The sequence below is a fragment of the Lepidochelys kempii genome, chromosome 2 (genome assembly GCF_965140285.1).
Source record: "Lepidochelys kempii isolate rLepKem1 chromosome 2, rLepKem1.hap1, whole genome shotgun sequence".
NCBI lineage: Eukaryota > Metazoa > Chordata > Testudines > Cheloniidae > Lepidochelys > Lepidochelys kempii.
In genome coordinates this window covers 225,415,168-225,438,638 of record NC_136381.1, presented here as the reverse complement: position 1 = coordinate 225,438,638, position 23,471 = coordinate 225,415,168, and the positions used below count along the sequence as shown (strand labels likewise).

General features: G+C 38.2%; 1 protein-coding gene across 16 annotated transcripts in view; it reads left to right on the top strand.

Annotated features, from left to right (window-relative positions):
- AKAP9 (A-kinase anchoring protein 9) overlaps positions 1-23,471 on the top strand; it is a 209,556-nt gene that overhangs the window by 151,419 nt on the left and 34,666 nt on the right. For 13 of the 16 annotated variants that reach the window (XM_073333994.2, XM_073333991.2, XM_073333990.2 and 10 more), the window contains 9 exons: positions 692-854; positions 8,625-8,837; positions 11,643-11,681; positions 12,927-13,159; positions 15,113-15,232; positions 17,442-17,618; positions 17,746-17,850; positions 19,941-20,093; positions 22,578-22,757. In XM_073333994.2, the coding sequence (XP_073190095.2) occupies positions 692-854; positions 8,625-8,837; positions 11,643-11,681; positions 12,927-13,159; positions 15,113-15,232; positions 17,442-17,618; positions 17,746-17,850; positions 19,941-20,093; positions 22,578-22,757 (1,383 nt within the window). The remainder of the gene's footprint in view (positions 1-691; positions 855-8,624; positions 8,838-11,642; positions 11,682-12,926; positions 13,160-15,112; positions 15,233-17,441; positions 17,619-17,745; positions 17,851-19,940; positions 20,094-22,577; positions 22,758-23,471) is intronic. The other 3 variants (XM_073333988.2, XM_073333986.2, XM_073333999.2) reach the window with 1 other exon arrangement.

Genomic DNA, 23,471 nt, shown 5'->3' with positions numbered 1-23,471 from the left:
TTTTGTATGGTGCTTCTTAAGCATACTAAGGATGCGGTTAGTGATAGTATACTCCTACACATATTAAATGCAAAACCCATTCTGTTTAAATAAAGGTGAGTCTGGTATAAACTGACATAAATCAGGAAGTTTCAAGTTTTGGCACATAGATATGGATTCAGTCATGTGACTCATACTATACACTGTATTGAACATTTGTCTGTATTTGCTTAGATCTTCTTATTGTGTGGGACTTCATATTTCAGTATGTCCGTGCATATGCATTGAACATCTGATCCAATATCCATTGAAGTTAATGTGTGTCCTTTTATCAGGCTAATAATCAGCCAAAACGGCTAATAATTTTACATGAAAGACAGGATATGTCTACACAGCCAAGAAAAACCTGCAGCTGGCCCATGGCAGCCGACTCAGGCTCGCGGGGCTTGAGCTGTGGGGCTGTTTCATTCATTCACCTCTTGTCTTGGGCTGGAGCCCGAGCCCTGGAACCCTCCAACCTCGCAGGGTCATAGAGCCCGGGCTCCAGTCCAAGCTCAGAAGTCTGCACAGCAGTGAAACAGCCTCAGAGCTCGAGCCCAAATCGACTGGCAACCTCAGGGTTTTCTTTGCTATTTAGACATACCCTTAGAGTAGGTGTTTTTATTTAAAATTTTCATGAATGTCTAATATTTGTAACTTTCTCTTGCTGTAGCTGGAACATGCTAAAGTTTCGCAGACAGAACTTATGCGAGAATCCTTCAAAAAGCAGCAGGAGGCCACTGAATTTTTCAAATGCCAGGAAGAATTGCAAGAGCGACTCAATGAAGAGGTCAAAGCCCGAGAGCAGCTGGCATTGGAGCTCAGCAAAGCAGAGGGTGAGCATTTCCCATTGATATGTTGCTGAATTTGAAAACATAGACACATTTGTTCATTTTTTATAGTACATGGCCAAATTTTGTATCTACAATAATTTTATTTCTTTTCTATTTAGAAATCTACTTTTATAAAATAGCTAAACACATTGCAAATTAGATCAATTTATTTGCCATTGAACATTTTAGATCACTATCAAATTATGGATAGTTTTGGCTAAATTATCCTTTTTTCCCAACAGTAGAGGTAGGAAGTATAACTAGAAAACAAGAAAAAGAAAACAATTGAAAGTAAGAAGACTGGAAATAAAATTAAACAAAAACACAGCCATAATGTGATACATAAGGAGAGAGAGAGAAAGAAGGGAAGAAAAGGCATATAAACTAACTTCATGCATTGGCTGGAAGGTTAAGGAGGGAGGGATCCTCATAGTTCACCCCCTCCCAATTTCTCTTCTGTCCCTTCCCCAGCCCATGGTTTTTCCTTGCCAAGGATAAATACACTGTTTCCTCAATGCTTCTAGCCCGTAGTGGCCTGAGAAACCAAGAGACTGAGTATTAAAACTCTGATTCCAACATGTGGTTGTGCAATTAGTCCCCCAGGCCAGCCCAGTTTTTTAATTTTACATTAATATAACCTAAACTAGATGATCATGATAATCCCTTCTTGACTTAAAATCTGTTAATCAAAAATCTATTAGTCTAGAAGGGAAACCTGAAAATTGAGCCCCACACACAAATATGTAATGAATGCCTTTCACTAGATTATGGGTGCTAAAAAAATTCTTTGTAGCACCCATGACATTTGGTGACTTGTTTTAGGTATGCTGCCAGGTATTGTTCTCTACAAAGGAAACAGAGAAAAATGCAGTGTCTGGGTTGTGGGGGAAGCAACTTACCTGATCTACTATAAACCAGTTTCATGCAACTGCAAAGGTTTGCATTGTCTGTGATGTCCTGGAATCACGCATTCTGGGACATTGACAGTGAACTCAGAACTGATTAGCAGATTTCACAGGTCCTGTAAATGGTTCTTTTATCTAAATTAGCTTTAATAAATTGTATGTTTTCCAATTTTTGTATAATAATTGGAATAAATATCATTAACCTACATCAAATTATCAGTTTATGTGATCCTGCAAGGTTGGAGTTGGGGGTTCACAGCATTAATAAAGCCCTGGTCTATATTTACACTATGTCATGAGAGGTTATACTTCTGAAACCTGCTGTGACAATTGATGCTAAATGGAAACTACTGCTATTGATGCAAAGCCACCTGTTCTTTCAATACAATATACTGAAAACGGTATGTATCAAATATGTTTCAATAGTAGAGTTAATTTAAAAAGGAAATACGAAGTGCAAGTTGCTTTAAAATCTTAATTTCCTTATACAGTCATACAAGGGCGAAAAGATGCAGACAGGCAGTTCCTACCATTAGAAATTGATCTTAGTAAAATGCTCGCAGTTGTGAGCTCTTAAAGTAGCCTCAGTTAAGAAGAACAAATTCTGTAAATCTTGCTTTAAAATAGCCCAGTTGTAGCCATTGACAGGAATCAATCTTATACATTCTAGGTTTTACTTCTGTATTTTGAATAATTTAAAGTATAGGTTATGTATCAGGTTAAAGACCACTGCAACTAAATTACAGTAACTTTGAATAAAATAAAGTATATCATTCTTCAGTACTGTCCCAGGTTTTATAACAGTTTGGTATATATTATTGTCCTAAGAAAAGTGTCTTGTTCCATTTTGTATAGGCAAGACCTAACAAGCATCAGTTTAGTTTCACATGAATGTAATAAAAGGTAGAATTTCTGCTCATTATTTTTGTTTGTACTTAGAGCGGCTTACTTTAATGAGAAAAATGTGCTTTTTATTCTTGATAGCACTGGAGTACCACCACAGCTAAAAGAGGGAGAGCTGGATTCTGTTCTTGAGTAATAACACATTTCTATGATTAATGTCCAATCAGTTCCACCTATTCAGATTTACAAATGGAAGTTACACAGTTGTCACTAAGAAGTTAATTTGAAGATAATGGGTTTGCAAAGGTGTAACTGAAAGCAGAATTTGTCCTGGAAAACCTTTATTACTAGTGTTGACATGTCAGATGCAGAGAAGCCAGCTTAACACTCCGTGCCGCACCTGTAAGGGTATGTCTAATACTGCAGTTGGGAGCTGCTTCACGGTCCGGGTAGACACCAGGTATTTTATAACTCTCATTAATTAATCAAACCTCTTTAATTTTGAAATTTGCTAATTCTACAGTTTCACACCAAAGGATGAAAAATTTATACACCCTTTTTTTGCTGTATTTTCTTTAAATAAAACACTACACAAAAGTGCAGCAAAAATTTGATGTAAAATCTACCTTTCTGCTCATTGGAGTGAGTGGTGTAATGCTCCCTGATAAGATAAAGCATATTATGGTATCTGACTAGGATTTTTTGGGTAGGTCCCAGGAGAGTGTAATCTACACTCATTACAGAACTGATAGGTATTCAGTCATTTCTGAGATGAAATCCACTGAGCCTTGCCAATACTGGTTTTATAGAGAACTTCCTTCTTATTTTAGACAGTATCCAATTCTGCAGCAGAAGAGAATTTTGAAGGTAGAAAAGAAATGCTAGATTTCAAAAGTAAAATAAATAATAATAACCAAATCACATGCAAAAAGTAAATTAAAAGAACAAATCTGTTCTTCTCAGCTCTATATATTTTGCCCAGATCCAGCAATGACTTTTCGCTTGATGGCTTTGCTCAGTTGGTATCTGATTTATTAGTCTTATAGGGAAAAGGTGAGTGAGGTAATACCTTTTATTGGACCAACTTCTACTGGTGAGGAAGACAAGCTTTTGAGCTTACACAGAGCTCTTTACTAGTATTATTGTAGTTTGTATCATAAATCTTTATACAAGGTCCCCAGCTTTCACTAAGAGGTAGTAACTTGTACATATGCATCCTGGTCTAATTTTGTGGCTCCTATATCAATATTAGTGGAACTCTCTGGTTTAAAAACTGACAATTACAGGCCAGTAAGCCTAACTTCAGTACCAGTCGAATCAGTGGAACGATAGTAAAGAACAGAATTATCAGACACATAGATGTACACGATATGTTGGGGAAGAGTCAACATAGCTTTTGTAAAGGGAAGGCATGCCTCACCAATCTACTAAAATTCTTTGAGGGCAGCAACAAGCATGTGGACAAGGGTGATGAGTATTGTGTACTTGGATTTACAGAAAGTCTTTGACAAGGTCCCTCACCAAAGACTCTTAAGCAAAGTAAGTGGTCATGGGATAAGAGGGAAGGTCCTCTCATGGATCAGTATCTGATTGAAAGATAAGAAACAAACAGTAGGAATAAATGGTCACTTTTTACAGTGAAAGAGGTAAATAACAGGTTCCCCCAAGGATCTGTACTGGGACCAGTGCTGCTCCACATATTCATAAATAATCTGGAAAAGGTGATAAACAGTTAGGTCGCAATATTTGCAGGTGATACAAAATTAGTCAAGATAGTTGAGTCCAAAGCAGACTGCAGAGAGTTATAAAAGAATCTCACAAAACTGGGTGACTGAGCAACAGAATGGCTGATGAAATTCAATATTGATAAGTGCCTTGAATACTGCATGCAGTTCTGGTTGCCTCATCTCAAAAAAGATATATTAGAATTGGAAAGGGTATAGAAAAGAACAACAAAAATATTTAGGGGTATAGAATAGCAGCCATACAAAGATAGATTAAAGAATGGGAATGCTCATCTCAGAAAAGAGATGTCTAAGAGGGGGATATGGCAGAGGTCTATAAAATCATGAATGATGTGGAAAAAGTGAATAGGGAAGTGTTGTTTAGCCCTTCACATAACTCAAGAAGCAGGGGTCACCCGATGAAATTAATAGGCAGCATGTTTAAAACAAACATAAGGAAGTACTTCTTCACACAGTGCACAGTCAACCTATGGACCTCGTTGCCAAGTGATGTTGTGAAGGCCTAAAGTATAACTGGGTTCAAAAAAGAATTAGGTAAGTTTATGGAGGATAGCTCCATCAATTACTATTAGCCAAGATGATCAGGGATGAACCCTCCCTTCCCCCATGGTTTTGGCATCCCTAAACCTCTTACAGCGAGAGGCTGGGACTGGATGACGGGGGATGGTGACTCAATAGTTGCCCTGTTCTTTTTATCCCTTTGAAACATCTGGCATTGGCCATTGTTGGAAGACAGTATACTGGGCTAGATGGACTATTGGCCGTTCTTATGTAAAAGTATTTTCTTGAACATTAACAAATTTGAAGTGAATGATCCTGTCTCAACTCTGCCACCTTGCACCTAAACATCTTCCACTGGCAGGAGATCAACGTCAGTTGTTACATGAAAGCAACTAAAGTTTTAATTGTATAAGAATTACAACAGCATATTTATTACTACAGTATGAAATTGTATCTCCTCTTCTGACCTACAGTGCATCCAGAGAGAGATCACAGACCAGCAGTGTTTAAAACATGTCTGTACTGTTTGGGGATCTGGACTCACCAGTTTTGTTTGTTGCGTTATTGGTATGCCTGATGCTTTACAGGCAAATAAAATAACACGGCAACTGCCCTTAGGTATTTATATCTCAATTGTACTAAGATAATGAAAATGACAGTAGGGCAGTGGGTAGGAAGTGGAGAGCAAGAAAGACAATGATAAACAGTGGAAAGGTAATACTTCTCTTGGGACATTGGTTGTTTTTTTTCTTCTGCAGCAAACAGATTATATTATTATTTATTATTCTTTTTTTTTTAACCGTAGCACCTAGGAGACCTACGTGCAGTGCTCCCTCTAATTTTTTACGTCCATGTGCGGAATGAATTTTGTTATGTACACCAATATGCAGATGATGTGTGGTGGGGGTGGGGCCAAGGAGTTCGGAGTATGGGAGGGTGCTCAGGGCTGGGGCAGAGGGTTAGGGTGCAGGGGGTGAGGGCTCCTGCTGAGGGTGCAGGCTCTGGGGTGGGGCCAGGGATGAGAAGTTCGGGGCTCAGGGCTGGGGCAGAGGGTTGCGGTGTGTGGGGGTGAGGACTGTGGGGTGGGGCCGGGGATGAGGGGTTTGGGGTGCAAGCTGCCCCAGGGAGAGAGGACTCCCCCCAGCCCTCTCTCTTGCTGCATCAGCTCTGGGCCAGGGGAGGGCACGCTGGTTGCGGCAGCTCCGGCTGGGCTGGGCTGCGGGAGGGGCACCTCTCCCCACCTGCATGGCCCTTGGTAGCCTACTGTGCAGCCACGCAGCTTAGCGGGAACTTAGCTTATAGCCCAGGACCCTGTTGTGCTAGGTGCTGTACAAACAGAACAAAATGATCATTCCTGTTCCAAACACTTTGTTTTGCATATCCTATATGCCCTTAAATGCCTAATTTGTCAAGTATTCTTATTCAGAACACTCTAAAGGAGTGGTTATGGTTAAATTTATAACTTGCAATTATAGTTCAGTACATAAATGTCTATATGTAAAGTGAACTTACTGAAGCTTGTATAATAATTTGTTGCATAGGTGCATCATGTGCTAATCTTGGAATTCATAAATCAATAACTTGTACATTTGGAACAATTTTCAGTTATACAAATCTGAACCAGTGTGATTTGTGGGAGCTATTCTTTAAACTGGGAATTAATCTGAAAAATGAACAATCTTTTGGCAATCTAATTATTAGTAAACCAGGTACCTAAACCTAATGAAAAAGTTGTGTAAAAGCATCTCTTGACAGAATGAGAACATTATTTTTATAATATCTACTTTAAAAAGGTAACTGTAAGAATTCTGCTTAATGCACATTAAAAATAAAACTCTTCTGGACAGGGATTGTGTGTATGTATGTGCTTGATACAGCACTCTTTATACTGTGGGGCCCTGGTCCTGATTGGGACTTCTGGGAGTTAGTCCTATAAATATCTAATAATGATATACAGAGGGATTATGTCATCCCTGACTAAAAGGCAGCCATGTTAGGGCTTAAATACAACAACTCTGTTGGTACACAGTGTATCATTACACATCGGTTTAGCACAAGAAGTGGAGCTGTAGAGGAAATATAGCAGTAATAGAATGGAATTGTTGAAGTTGGAATTCAGGTAGGAGACTTGTCTCGTGAAAAGTGCTAGGTGCCAATCTTGCTACTGAAGGGACTGATTCTGTTTTCATTTAAGGATAACATGGATGGGACCTCAATTTTAAGTGTCTTCTGAAAAATGGCACCTCTGGTAGCACATCACTCCCAAATACCGTGTTGTGGCACTGGTTCTGTATTGGTTCAGAGTGCAGCAGTGCTCAGTTCTGTTCCACAGCGCCCTTTCCAGCGGTGTGTAGAATGAAAATATTAGCCATCCAAACATTTTAGATGCCACATGGAAAGTGAGGGATTATGAATTTAGGAAGGGAAGTGATTCATCCAGGTTATCTCATTAGCAAAGAGGTCTACCGAATGAACCAGTGTGAGAGGCTGCTGTTGTAGACATTTAAAATAAAGGCATACATTATTTTTGTCAGAAGCTTCAAGATTAATTTCCATTGAACTCTGAGCCCAGAGCTAGCTACAGTGAATAAGCAAGAAATGATTCACCTCAACATCTTATTCTATTGTGAGACGTATGCAAATAGAGTTTTAGAGTCCTCTGGTTTATGCCTTAAAGGTGGTGGTGGAAGACTTAATAAAGAATTGTTCATTGAGTCTCTCTGTTCTCCTTAAATCACAAGAAGGGGCAGGGACTCTTCTCATGAAAATACAAAAAACCTTGATACTTCCCTATCCATGCTTCATAGCTTTCTATTCCACGTACCCTTGTCTCTTTCCTCTCTCATGCTTATATTTTCTATGCTGTTCCCAACCCCGGGAGTGCCCTACCAACCACTTGTGTGACAGGCACCTCTCTTCTTCCAAATCCCTCCTCAATATGAATTTCTTAGATTTCTCACATAAATAAGGTTTTGAAAGGTCAAGCCTAAAGAAGGAAAATTACAGATAACAAATCAGACACATAGTGTATTTATCTAGTGGTATTCTACCAGCAGTAAGATTCCTCACTCAGCAGTGCCCAAACATACAATTGTATAACCATAACACGGTTCAAAAAAGAACTAGATAAATTCATGGAGGACAGGTCCATCAATGGCTATTAGCCAGGATGGGCAGGAATGGTGTCCCTAGTCTCTGTTTGCCAGAAGCTGGGAATGAACGACTGGGGATGGATCACTTGAGGATTACCTGTTCTGTTCATTCCCTCTGGGGCACCTGACATGGGCCACTGTCGGAAGACAGGATACTGGGCTAGATGCACCTTTGGTCTGATCCAGTATGGCCATTCTTATGTTCTTATGAAAGTTGCCTCAAAAGGTGGTTAGGACGGATAGGCAGGACAAAAGTATGTTTTGATGAAGAATTTGAAATAGGAGCAGGTGAATGTTTTCCATACTAAGAAAAATGTGCGCCAGTCTCACTCACTTCATTGGAAGTCTCTCATGAGTATGAATTTACTCACATGAACAAGGCTTTTCAAGACTAGATTTTAGGATTGTAAACCTAGTTGGGGGAACTTGTCTACACAGTGTTCCTTAGAGCACGGAACACGTTGTCAGCACCCAACAATTGTCACGGTAACATTGTGGTAATACTAATCTGACCGTTAGGGTTCTAGAATTTTTATGTTGCCTCAAATTCAGGAAATTCTGCCATAGCACTAAAATTGCAGTTCGAAAGTTGCCATACTAAATTAACCTAATATTTCTGCTCAACAGGCCTCATTGATGGTTATGCAGATGAAAGAGCATTTCTGGAAAAACAAATCCAGGAAAAAACAGATATAACAGACCATCTTGAGCAAGAGCTACTATGTACAGGTAACAAATTGCAGGAACTAGAGGCTGAACGACAGCAGATCCAGGAAGAAAAGGAGCTACTCTCCAGACAGAAGGATGCCATGAAAGCAGATGCAGGACCAGTAGAGCAGCGTATGTATTCTACACAATCTTCCAGTGCGGTTCTCTCATATTTTCCTACCCCATCTTTAGTAAATTTTCAGAAGTCTTGATTAACTTTTTTCTTTTTTAGTATCATTCACAGAACAATGCAATAAGGCAAACAGTTTCATACGTGGGTATCTAATTTGACCACAAAAATTAACATTTAGGCAACTAAACAGAAAGTAGCCTGATTTTCAGAAGTGTGAGTAACCACAGCTGCCGATAAAGTCAGTGAGAAATGTCATTGCTCAGCACCTCTAAAAATTAGGCCACTTTTAGGTGACCACATTTGGACTTAGCTGCTGACTTTAGACACCCAACTTTCAAAATGTTGGCCTAACTCAGTTCCCTCCTAGTACAGTTAGCTCTGTTCCCAGTTTGCACAAGAAACTCTACTTAAGTACACATGATTGAAGTAGTCACACAAGTTCACACATGATTAGACACCTGAGAAAGGTGTGTTCTTCCCTCACCAAACGCCTCTTTCAGGGACGCATTATTAGGAAAGAATGTAACAAAGATGATGTCACAGATTCAGTTGAGCTCCCTCTGCAGGGTGGCATAGCAGACTCTATTAAAGGGAAATCCAGCACCTGGATCCCCAGTTATTTTAAGCCTCCAGAGTCTGAACAGGGGCCAGGCACTGTCCCAATCTTGGGGTCTCTAGGTATGCTCTCGGAATGCAGACCCTCACCTAACATTTCCTTCAGAGAGCTATGACCACATGGCCTAGCTGCCTAGCACCTGGAACCAGTGCTGACTCTTCAGATTCCCCCCTGTAGCTTAAACACGTCGTCGCCAAAATCCCCTCAAAAGTGTGAGCCTTCTGGATTGCAGTTTGACTTTCTCCAGGGAAATGTGGTTGTTGTAGCATACAACGCATGCACATACTTTGCACAGATTTTTAACAAATTATTGTTCTGGACTTAATCACACAAGTAATATACAGATCCATACAAAATAAGTAACCCTACACAGTAGAACCTCAGACTTACAAACACCTCAGGAATGGAAGTTGTTCATAGCTCTAAAATGTTTGTAACTGAACAACATGTTATAAGTTGTTGGTTCAAAAGTTTACAACTGAATATTTACTTCATTCAGCTTAGAAACTTTATGATGCAGAAGAAAAATGCTGCTTTTAACCATCTTAATTTAAATGAAACAAGCACAGAAACAGTTTCCTTACCTTGTCAAAAACGTTTTTAAAACTTTCCCTTTATTTTTTGTACTAGTTTACGTTTAACACAGTACTGTACTGTATTTGCCTTAGTGTGTGTCTGTCTCTCTGCTGCTTCCTGGTTGCATACTTTCAGTTCCATATGAGGTGTATGGTTGACCGGTCAGTTTATAACTTGGTGTTCGTAACGCTGAGGTTCTACTGTATGTGTGTTCCCCCACTTTTGCTCACCCTTCCTTTGGGGGTCTTTGGGGAAACCCTCTGAGCTGAGGTAGACAGGGTCGTCCTTCTCCCCCTGTTGCCTCATCTCTTTCTCTTAGCTCCCCTCATCTTAAGCTGGTGAAAATGGCTAGAGAGAGAGCACATAGAACAGCTCCTGCTCTTTATAACCTTCCAGTCCTCTGTCAGGTGACTCCCTAGTCAACCTCAAGAGGTGACCACAGAGTCCTATCAGATGATTTAATTGCTAAGCAGTCTCATTCTCCCCCCAGCCCCGCCTCGCTAAGCAGTTCTTCTGGATAGGAGCTATCTTATTGTCTAGGATGTTTGCATTTTGATAGACGACCATACCGATTTAATGAGCCTCTATTAATCAGCCTGTATCACTACACCTTGGAATTTCAGTCCAATATGGAGATAAGAAGAAAACAGAGAAATTAAAGAAGTCTGTATCTAAAATGGAATCTGTAGTCTGACACAAATACATATAAAGGGCCCCTACTACCAAGTATAATTCGCAAAAACTGTACAAATACATTCCCAAATTGTCAGATATGGCAGGACAAGAAAAAGCCGCTATCTGCATGTAACCAGCATCACCCAATGAGTTGTCCAAAAGGAAGAGAAGTACTCTGGAAAAAAATATTTTGTGGCTTTTGACAGTGAAGGGACTCTTCTGTTAAATAGCACATAGAAAGAAACCTCCCAGTTGGTTTAATCTAGTTAACTGTTTACTTAACAAAAGTTTAACTTCATAAAGTAAATGCATTTTTTAATCCTTCTTTCAACAAGGAACTAAATGTCTGTGAATCAATATTTGTTGAGGAGAAAAAGTTAGGACAATGGTATTTAAACAGTACTATCTTGATCATTCCTATGCTATAAATGGCATGTGAAATGTTAGCATTTTATATAATGTCTGGGAGGTTTGATAATTGGAATAGTAAATTATCTTCAAGATTTTTTGTACATTTATTCAAAACATTGTTAAAGCTTTATTGTTAAATTATAGGATATAATCCCATTGTATATTTGCAATCTCAAGTATCCACGCTTACGTAATGAACAATTTACTAATAGTAGTCTGTTCATTCTTGTGCTAGAGTAGAGGAATCCTTGTATACAATTTGGTTGGTTTGTGTACAGTACAAAATCACTTGAAAATACAAGTTTTTTTCATGTGCACTTTAAACTTGTGGACAAAAAATACACATCTATGTCATACTTCCCAGAATAACCAAGCACATTCCTTAAGTTATCACAATAACTATGTCTTTAAACACAGCATTGTCTTCAGCTTCATTTTCTCTTACATAATTGAATAATGAGAAAACTGTAGCTGGCATGTGAATTACTTTGCTTCTTGTTTTTTGTTGTTTTTTCTGTTCTCCTAGGCATAGTAGATGCTGCAGTCGATGCAGCTTCCCAAGCAGGTGTGTTTGTATATTGCATGGCTGATCTTTAATTGGGTGGCAGACTTACACCTGTTTATTATTTATTAATCAAGAACTTTTGAGCTTTCAGCTTACTGACATTAGTGTAACTCTTACTGGCCTTCAGCTTTGATGTTATATTTCACACTCACCGTTTTTCTTTTTAATAACAAAATTTCTTATAATTTCTAAGCACAATGTATTAACAGATTTAATAAGCAGATTCATTAATAACCATCATCTTATTCACATATGAATTTTAAGATTTCATGCTGTATTGGAAGAGGTTTTTAATAGCCTTTTCGTTACTGTTAACTTGTAAATATAATTAACATAATGATTTGCTGGATATTGTTTTATATTGACATGTAATGTTTACCTAACAAAACAAGAATTGGTTAAAATTTATGTAAGATGATGGTATCCAAAGGATCTCAATTGTGTAGTGAAAGAAAATTGTATATATCTGGTGGTTTTCTTTTCATATACCTAAGAATCAATCATGTTTGTGAAGATTCTCCAACGATAATTGCACTTTATAGATCCCTAGTCTTCGGTCTTACCTCAAGGAATGGATAAGGCCAGGTGATATGACTCTTTCAAGTACATGCCTTTAATGTCTTATCAGAGTGGTCCTAAGCTTTATCATATATGCTTCCCAGTCCTCTCCTGAGGACACCAAACCAAAAACTGGGGATCTATACAGGCCTTCTGAAAACTCCAATTACAAGTAAGTAATTTCCCTCTCTAGCTCACCTCACCAGGTCAAGTTCTGCAGTATTTCCCTTCACATGTTGTATATGCATCATGTGAAAAAAAATAAATTTGGAATGGGTTAAACTGCTACAGGATGAGAAGATGGTTGGGTTTTCCATGCCTTGTTGTAAAGCTGTGCACCTTCCTCAGTTGTAAACCGAACTGATGCATTTCCTGTATTGTACTATTTGTACCAACATCTTTAGCTTAATATGGACAATAAAGTGATATGATAAAGCTGTGCTATTAATAATCTTGTAAAGAAGATGATAGCCATTTTGTTTGGGATTTATATGGGTTTTGTGGTATCGTGATAATTTTTTAATAGAAAAATACCACATTTTAAAAAAAAATTAATAAAACCCAAACCTGTTCACATCCTTTATTTGGGTACAGCATGGATATGCACTCTTGGGGAGTGGTTTTGCAATGATAATATAATTAACTATGCATATCTAAAAGTAATATGGTTTCTTTATTTAAAAACAGAATTACTGGAGGAGACAGAAAAGCTAATGAAGGAAAAAATAGAAGTACAGCGTCAAGCTGAAAAAGAGTACGATGACCTCCAGAAACAAGTGAAGGCCCTGGAAACAGATGTGGAGGAGCAGGTCAACCGATTTATAGAGCTAGAGCAAGAAAAAAATGCAGAACTAACAGATCTAAGACAGCAAAACCAGGCTTTGGAGAAGCAGCTTGAGAAAACAAGAAAATTTCTAGATGTAAGTATTGAGAAAGCAAAAGACAGAAGATGTTTGTTTATGCTGTCAGGTGGGCCATACAGATGCAGAGATTTCTCTGAACTGCAAGAAATGTTATTTCTTTAAGACTTTGAACTAAAATGAAAAAATAGATCTGACTGAACTTGCAGAGTGGTTTCAAGTCTAGAGATGCCATTAACACTGCTTTAAAAGTAGAGTGCCAAGTTGAGATCTCTAAATTTAGAATATTCCCTATGTATTTTGAGGTATAATTTGGTTGCAAAATTTAATTTAATTTTTTTATTTAATATTTCTAAACTTGCAAATCTAAAAGTCTCTAAAATGAGTAAGAAAAAATGAATGTTTAGAATTGGCTTTGTGTATGGCAAAATATACTGTGTTTTCCAGTTTATAAAAGTTCAGGATGGGATTTTCAAAGGAGCCTAAAGGAGTTAAATATTACACTCCTATTGAACTTGAGGGGAGTGGGTGGTAAGCTCTCTTAGGCTCCTTTGAAAATTCCATCCTTTTAGTGGTTTGGACTACGTGTAAGTTTCCCTGACAGCCTCTCCAACCACACTCTACTGGAGTCCCATTCCATCTGTCTCATCCCCCTACAGCAGTTGCAGGTGAACGCTTCCCTTCTTCCAGGTTGCATGTCCTACTTGACCACTCATTATGCACACTATCTGATCTTTCCCTGATTGCAGCTGCAGCTACCCTTCCTTCCACTCACTCAATCCTATCTCCTGCTTGTGGGTTGGAGGTAATGAATTCCACCCTGCTACAATTAATTCTCTGCTCAAGCCCAGTTACTCCAGTTTTGTGTAGGGAGGGATGAATTTCATTTGTAATTAATATAACAGCTAGAATATTTTGTGATGCCACCTCTGCATTAGTTACTACTAAGCAGTGTGAACTGGAAGACCTGTCTAGAAATATTTTATCACTTAGATGAATTTGCATTATTTCATTTTGTGCTGTTCTGATGTTGTTGTTACAATTAAAATTAGTGTTTTTTCTATGGTTAGGTTCAAAATGAACATGTGAAAAATCCATCACTATAAATTTAACACAACTTTTGTTAATCAACAATGTGTGTTTAAGAGCGACATAGCACTTGGCTAGAATGCAAATAAACTCTTTATAAATATATTAGAATTCTGGTCTTTCTCCTGCAGTAGAATACACCTGGGTTCATGAAATCAGCAATTCATGGAGGTTAATGTTATGTCTCACTATATTTGACTTTTGTGAAAATTAAAGACACACATTATTGTGCTAATGTGGCATTAAAAAAGAGAGAGAATAAATGTTCTTTGCTGCTGTGTCTTAGACATTTGATTGTTTGTTTGTCTGCTAAATGAAAACAATCTTACTTCTCCAAACTGACAGTTGGAGAGGAGCTACAGCCCATGTTGTTACAAATGTTGCAGCATTTTATATATGAATATTTAGAAATTATTTCACAAATGTCACAAAATGTATCTCAAACAATCTGATTTTATCAAGACAAAATTGATATGCAAAATTCAGATAATGTATTCTTGGAATCTGTTTTTTGTAGTTGGTGCCAGACTAATATTAGTATAAGTATTCAGACTTCAACACTTGAATTTATATTTGTACTAAATATATTAAAGAAAAAGGAAAGTTAAAAACATCAAAATAATAGGCTTCTGACTTGCTGTTGCTGAAGAAATAATACACTCTGATGCAGTAGTATTGGATCCATAGGGAAATACAATATCTTTTTGTTTTTTGACTGATCAAACAGAAACATATGAAGTACGGTGGCTGTCCAATAAGTAAGAGGAATTTAATAAAAATAAAAAGCGATCATGCTACTTAATAAAAACTGATATATATAAAACTCACAGTTTGCAGAAATGAGATGATATATGCGTAATTTGAATATAGATCTTTCTAATAATGTTCATCCAAATAACATTGTCATAATTTCATAAATTTCAGGAGCAAGCAATTGATAGAGAACATGAAAGAGATGTGTTCCAACAAGAGATACAGAAACTAGAGCAACAACTTAAGACTCCACAAAGGTTTCAACCTATCAATGAACACCAAACCAGAGAGGTAACTTTTTGAAGTATTATCAGCTGTGCTTAATGAATGTACATGATAAAAGCAAATGATGGACACACTGTAAAAACCTTTTTATAACATTATTTTATAATGTACATAATCTGCATCTTTTGCACAGCAAGAAAATAAAGCAATATGGATGAAGAGTGAAAATGTTGTTTGAAACAGTAAAATAATGCAGAGTTTAGCTATCTCAGTAACAGACACTTTTGAAACAACTAATGAAGATAGATAAAACTTCTTCAGAATGTATGGAAATGTTCAGTCTATTTGCCAGTTTATCCAGGTTTTTATACTGGAATATGTCCCAAGTGTTGAAACTATTGATTGTGAAGAAACCACTGTAAGTGCACGTATATTCATACAGAAGATAGTCACTAATAGCTGACAATTAACTAGCACCCCACACATAGAGAGATTAATAGAGAAGCTGTCACTTTTAAGTTAGATACACATGGAAGAGCAAATAGCCTGCTATTGTATTGTCCAAAAATGTCATGATTTGTAAGGTCCTGGTTATAGGCGAAAAATTCTATTATTGAATGTGAAAGACTAAGAGATAAAAGACGGAGGGTATTACTACATAACATAATGTAAATGAATTATTAGACTTGCTTTTTTTAATTGCATGGAGGGATATATAATAATGTTATGTGAACTTTCAGATATATATATAACTGCATATAGACAATGAGGAGAAGTGCCTCTGTTACATGATCTTCCTATTCATTAAAAGTTAAACAGAGTCGTCTTATGTCTCTTACTATAGCTGACATGTCTGTATTCTTTACACTAGCACAGTTATGAAATATTATTCTATTTTATATAAGTGCCTTGAGCAAGAAGCAGTATTATATTCTTCTCTTTGCTTTCATTTTACATTACTAACTACTGTTTTTACTTTCTGCTGTTTAATATGGTCAGTTCTTCCACAATGGACTATCGGGGAAGAATATTGTGAAATATTCTTTTCCATTTATCTTCTCCCTCTGGGATGTCTAACTGGTTGCTTCAAACTTGGATAACACTTTCAGGTGGATGGCACCCTTCCATCTGATCTTTCTATCTTCCATCTGTCAAATTGCATTGACTCTGTTAGTTCCAGGCTAAATCATAACTTCTAAATACTTCAGATACTGAAATTCACTTCTTGAATGAAAAGCTGTTTGTCCCATCTCTCCCTATCACTCAGTTTAACTCAGACCTTATCTTTGTGCCTCAGGCTAGATGTTTTGCACTTGTTACTCACACATTTTCCTTATCTGTAATTCTGTTCATGTCACATCTAGAACAGTGCCACAATTGTGTTTACCTTCCACGTACCTCTGCTGAAATCTTTACTTGTGTCTTAATTACTTCCCATCTTGACTATTTTCATTACTCCCTTAATATGATGTTCCTAAGCCTTGAATGTCTCAACTTCAGGAGATTCAGAAGGCTTTATCTAGACGATGATTTCTACTGCAGAAAGTGAGGCCATATAAACTACATCCTCTGTTACTTTTGGTGACTACCTAGCCATTTCCAAATCGTATTTAAAAACTTAGGCAGAAAACAAAGTTTCTTGTTAATCTAGAGTTAAGGTAGAACTATATTAACTGACTTGAACATTAAAGATCTAGATGAAGTTAGAGTAGTTATAAAATAACCCTCAAAAGCTAAAATGTTTTGAAGTATGGAAATGCATAATTAAGGTTACCCAGATAACTTTAACTCTCCCCCCAAAGCAACATGAGCATTTTGTCATTCCTTCTTTCACAAATTATTTTTGGTTCAAGGACTTTTGGCACAAATAGTTTTTTAGGACTTGAAGAATAACAGAACTGCTGGAATTGAATTTGTTCTCTAGTGTCAAGACACTTCTTCCTTGGATGTTTCAGGGATCCCACTGATAGGGTGCACAGGGATACCAAGGTATATGTCTTAGCTCAGTAGGGAGTCTGAGGACCTTGAGAAGGACAAAATAGGTTGTAGGGAGTAGCAAATGCCATCACACAAAACATAAAACTCATCAGAGGCATAATTTGTATTTATTGGATTTGGAGCTACAAGACTAATTTTGTACTGTTTTCTGCCATAGAGGTTGGACATTCATTAAGAGAGGAGGTTTTTTCCCTCAAAAATCAGTGTTATACTAATGCTAGAAACACATTCCAATATGCTACAGAGTATTCACCATGCTTACCATGTTGTCCACCAGGTTGAACAGTTAACAAACCATCTACAAGAAAAAACAGACAAATGCAGTGAGCTTTTGCTCTCTAAAGAGCAACTTCAGAGAGATGTACAAGAACGGGATGAAGAAATTGAGAAACTGGAGTGCAGAATAAGAGAACTGGAACAAGCCTTAATTATCAGTGCAGACAATTTGCAAAAGGTATTGTTGTGTATAAAAGTTCCATGCATTTCCTACTATTCTTCATTTGCCTAAGAATAATGCAATGTTTACTCAATAATAAATAAATGAAAGCTAAAGTAGCTAATATTATAATACTTGTTTAAAGGTGGAGGAAAGAAAGCGGTGTGGAGCTGCCACTGTGAAGGGAGAATTGCCCCTTGAAGTACAATTGCAGGCTGAACAAGAAGCTGTAGACAGAAAGGAAAAAGAGGTAGAGTATCTCTAAATGTTCAGGTTTGCTTTTAATATGAATTGTTTTAGTGATTTTTGCTTTACACCTGACTCAATGCAGCAATCTGTAGTTCACTGTTTATACACTGCAGCAAGGCCATATTGGACAGTGATCTCAACAACTCCCACAAGCTGAGCAGGCTTCTGCCTGGTAATTATTGGAACAGGTTCTCCCAAGGACCTCCTAAAGTGTTGTAGGCAGTGGTGGTGTTTATTGAATGGGTGGCACTTTTTGGTTGAATTGTTTTCCCATCTAAGTTCTAGTGAAGCTATTGTGTACACTTGTGGAGAAAATCTTGTTAGGACTATATATTTGGTTAGCAGACTGGCAGTGTTGCAAAACACCAGAGTTCTATGAGGGAAGACCAGATATGTGCTTGATTTTTAGATTCCCATTGCTTTTTCCATGCAATGGGGAAAAATGTGCCATGCTTAACCTTTACAAGGGTGTTTGAGATAGTAAGGCACCACACCACCAGCACTAGCCTGCACACATTAAAGGTGTTTTTGGAAAAGACCTACATTATACCTTTCCAGCCAAAAAATAAGTATCCTGATGGTAAACAGGATGGAGTTCAAGAAACCTTAAAATGAAGGAGTGAACATCATCCACAGTCTGATGCCTGAAATCCTCTTTTATAAAAATGAGAATCAGTACAAATGTAGTTCAGTTGCGATTACAGAAGTATTTATCTTGAAAGAAAGGATAAAAGGCCACATTCTGATAACACTGATACTGAGTCAGTGGAAAGAAAAGGAGGACTTGTAGTACCTTAGAGACTAACCAATTTATTTGAGCATAAGCTTTCATGAGCTACAGCTCACTTCATCGGATGCATTCAGTGGAAAATACAGTGGGGAGATTTATATACACAGAGAACATGAAACAATGGGTGTTACCATACACACTGTAATGAGAGTGATCACTTAAGGTGGGCTATTACCCGGGAGGTGGGGGAGGGGAAGACCCTTTTGTAGTGATGGTCAAGGTGGGCCATTTCCAGCAGTTGACAAGAATGTCTGAGGAACAGCGGGGGGGGGGGGGGGGGGGGAATAAACATGGGGAAATAGTTTTACTTTGTGTAATGACCCATCCACTCCCAGTCTTTATTCAAGCCTAAGTTAATTGTATCCAGTTTGCAAATTAATTCCAATTCAGCAGTCTCTCATTGGAGTCTGTTTTTGAAGTTTTTTTGTTGAAGAATTGCCACTTTTAGGTCTGTAATCGAGTAACTAAAGAGATTGAAGTGTTCTCTGAATGGAGTTACTCCAAATTCACATAGTGTAAATGAGATCCAGATATAGCCCATTTAGTCTAAATTAAGAAATAAAAAGGACATGGTCACATGAGTTAAGTATAAGAATAATGGGTGAGAATTTCAAAGGAACCTGAGGGTGCTAGGTACCCAGATCTCATTGGAATTTGGGCACCTAACTCTATTAGGCTCCTTTGAAAAGCCCAGCGAATATCCTAAAATGATTTTAAACATAATGGACCACGCTCTTCTTTCAGTTACACTCTTGAAAATCTGGACTCTGTTGATTTCACTGGAATTATTCCAGATTTATACCAGTGTAACTGAAAGTGGAATTCAGCTCACTTATATTTTTAATTGTTTTGAAAAGGCTGTTGAAGGCAGCAATAAGAGAAGCTCATGTAAACAGTTTTTAAAATGTCAGTTAAGTATTTTGAGACTCTAAAGCCATTGTGAGGTAGAACTGGTAAATTTAAATGAGCCTAGTCCTGCAAGCTCTCCCTCACTGGAACAATCATAGTGATTTCAGCTGATATCAGTGGGAGTTTTGTATACAAATAGCTTGCAGGCCTTCAGAAGATGGATGAGTGACCTGGTCTACTTCCAAATCACTATTTCCAAATCCATTCAGTCTTAAGAATCAAATGTATCTTTACAATCAACATGGCCAGTGTATTGGTGAACACAGATCTCATTTGAGTAAAATTCTGTTATTTTCAGAAACAAAACTGATCCCAGATATATGTTGTTGTTTTTTAAATGTGGCTCTGCTGTGTGTCTATTAACCTCTTCGATCCACATTTTGGATGTGCAGATCACAAACCTTGAAGAACAACTGGAGCAGTTTCGAGAGGAACTAGAAAACAAAAATGAAGAAGTTCAACAATTACATATGCAATTAGAAATCCAGAGAAAGGAATCCACTACACGATTTCAAGAACTGGAACAAGAGAATAAATTATTTAAGGTAATTATCCGACAGACAGGATATAGTTTCATTCATGTTTACCCTGAATAAATTCATTCTGGGATAAAATCAAGATCCTTAACTCTATTTGATGTTCAAGTGTTGTACTATTCAACATACAAAATATAAAAAAATTCATATAGCCATTCTTTATTTCATGTGATCTTCTATCATTTAAAGAAAAGGAGTACTTGTGGCACCTTAGAGACTAACCAATTTATTTGAGCATGAGCTTTCGTGAGCTACAGCTCACTTCATCAGATGTTTACCGTGGAAACTGCAGCAGACTTTATATACACACAGAAATCATGAAACAATACCTCCTCCCACCCCACTGTCCTGCTGGTAATAGCTTATCTAAAGTGATCAACAGGTGGGCCATTTCCAGCACAAATCCAGGTTTTCTCACCCTCCATCCCCCCACACAAATTCACTCTCCTGCTGGTGCTAGCCCATCCAAAGTGACAACTCTTAACATAATCAAGTCGGGCTATTTCCTGCATAGATCAAGGTTTTCTCACATCCCCCCCGCCCCCATACACACACAAACTCACTCTCCTGCTGGTAATAGCTCATCTAAACTGACCATTCTCCAGGTTTAAATCCAAGTTAAACCAGAGCATCTGGGGGGGGGGGGGTAGGAAAAAACAAGAGGAAACAGGCTACCTTGCATAATGACTTAGCCACTCCCAGTCTCTATTTAAGCCTAAATTAATAGTATCCAATTTGCAAATGAATTCCAATTCAGCAGTTTCTCGCTGGAGTCTGGATTTGAAGTTTTTTTGTTTTAAGATAGCGACCTTCATGTCTGTGATTGCGTGACCAGAGAGATTGAAGTGTTCTCCGACTGGTTTATGAATGTTATAATTCTTGACATCTGATTTGTGTCCATTTATTCTTTTACGTAGAGACTGTCCAGTTTGACCAATGTACATGGCAGAGGGGCATTGCTGGCACATGATGGCATAGATCACATTGGTGGATGTGCAGGTGAACGAGCCTCTGATAGTGTGGCTGATGTTATTAGGCCCTGTGATGGTGTCCCCTGAATAGATATGTGGGCACAATTGGCAACGGGCTTTGTTGCAAGGATAAGTTCCTGGGTTAGTGGTTCTGTTGTGTATGTGGTTGTTGGTGAGTATTTGCTTCAGGTTGCGGGGCTGTCTGTAGGCAAGGACTGGCCTGTCTCCCAAGACTTGTGAGAGTGTTGGGTCATCCTTTAGGATAGGTTGTAGATCCTTAATAATGCGTTGGAGGGGTTTTAGTTGGGGGCTGAAGGTGACGGCTAGTGGCGTTCTGTTATTTTCTTTGTTAGGCCTGTCCTGTAGTAGGTAACTTCTGGGAACTCTTCTGGCTCTATCAATCTGTTTCTTTACTTCTGCAGGTGGGTATTGTAGTTGTAAGAAAGCTTGACAGAGATCTTGTAGGTGTTTGTCTCTGTCTGAGGGGTTGGAGCAAATGCGGTTGTATCGCAGAGCTTGGCTGTAGACGATGGATCGTGTGGTGTGGTCAGGGTGAAAGCTGGAGGCATGCAGGTAGGAATAGCGGTCAGTAGGTTTACGGTATAGGGTGGTGTTTATGTGGCCATTGTTTATTAGCACTGTAGTGTCCAGGAAGTGGATCTCTTGTGTGGACTGGACCAGGCTGAGGTTGGTGGTGGGATGGAAATTGTTGAAATCATGGTGGAATTCCTCAAGGGCTTCTTTTCCATGGGTCCAGATGATGAAGATGTCATCAATATAGCGCAAGTAGAGTAGGGGCTTTAGGGGACGAGAGCTGAGGAAGCGTTGTTCTAAATCAGCCATAAAAATGTTGGCATACTGTGGGGCCATGCGGGTACCCATAGCAGTGCCGCTGATCTGAAGGTATACATTGTCCCCAAATGTGAAATAGTTATGGGTAAGGACAAAGTCACAAAGTTCAGCCACCAGGTTAGCTGTGACATTATCGGGGATAGTGTTCTTGACGGCTTGTAGTCCATCTTTGTGTGGAATGTTGGTGTAGAGGGCTTCTACATCCATAGTAGCCAGGATGGTGTTATCAGGAAGATCACCGATGGATTGAAGTTTCCTCAGGAAGTCAGTGGTGTCTCGAAGGTAGCTGGGAGTGCTGGTAGCGTAGGGCCTGAGGAGGGAGTCTACATAGCCAGACAATCCTGCTGTCAGGGTGCCAATGCCTGAGATAAGCTATTACCAGCAGGACAGTGGGGTGGGAGGAGGTATTGTTTCATGATTTCTGTGTGTATATAAAGTCTGCTGCAGTTTCCACGGTAAACATCTGATGAAGTGAGCTGTAGCTCACGAAAGCTCATGCTCAAATAAATTGGTTAGTCTCTAAGGTGCCACAAGTACTCCTTTTCTTTTTGCGAATACAGACTAACACGGCTGTTCCTCTGAAATCTATCATTTAAATAATCTATTAATTGAAGAATATTCAGAAAAGGATACATGTAATTACAGCACGTTATGGATTTTTTTTTTGTAGGATGAAATGGAAAGATTGGGGCTACTGATCCAGAAATCTGAAGATACATCCATAAAGGATCATTGTCTAGTACCTGGGAAACTTGCTCAGATCATGCATGAAAAGGAGCAGGAAATAGATCATCTTAATGAACAAATAACAGCACTGCAACAGCAACTTGAAATCACAACAGACAACAAAGTATATTCTTTTGAAATCTTTTGTTTATATTTAAAGAACATGTTTATTTAGTCATTAATAGAATGCAGTGCTCTAACCTTCGAAATTAATTACTATTTATCAGTTATTGTATGGCTCTGACATTCTGTTAAGAAAATACATTAGAATTATATTTGCCTGTATTTGCTTATATAATCATGTATTCTTTGCTGTCTTTAAGTACTCCTGATCCTCTTGCAGCCTATCAGGATGCAGACATCTGAGTTGCATCTCAGCATACTTACTGAATTTATTCTACTGTCTTGTATATATGAGATATATTTAGTAGGTTGCATTTTGATGCCACCTGCTGGATAGTGCTTCATTTCTGAAATTTCTTCTTTTCAAACTAATGAAGCTATGAGTTCACTGAATATGTGTAAATGCAGCCTTTCTGATCATACCATGAACCATAATCCTTTTCTAATATAATATAACGCTTGCCAGATCTGCAAGGATTTCAGGCAAGAGACTTGCAGCACTATATTGATAAGACAAAGTGGAATAAGAACCATTTTCAATATTTTCCATACTTTAACTGTTCTAGCTTTTTGCTGCTTTCTAAACTACTATCAACACTTCTTTTTCTCCTGTAATAGACAATGGACCTGATTCTCCACTGGCTTGCATCCATTTTACATGAATATGATTCAGGGCTTGTCTGCTGTATGCATTAACGGTTTGATTTAGTCCTCT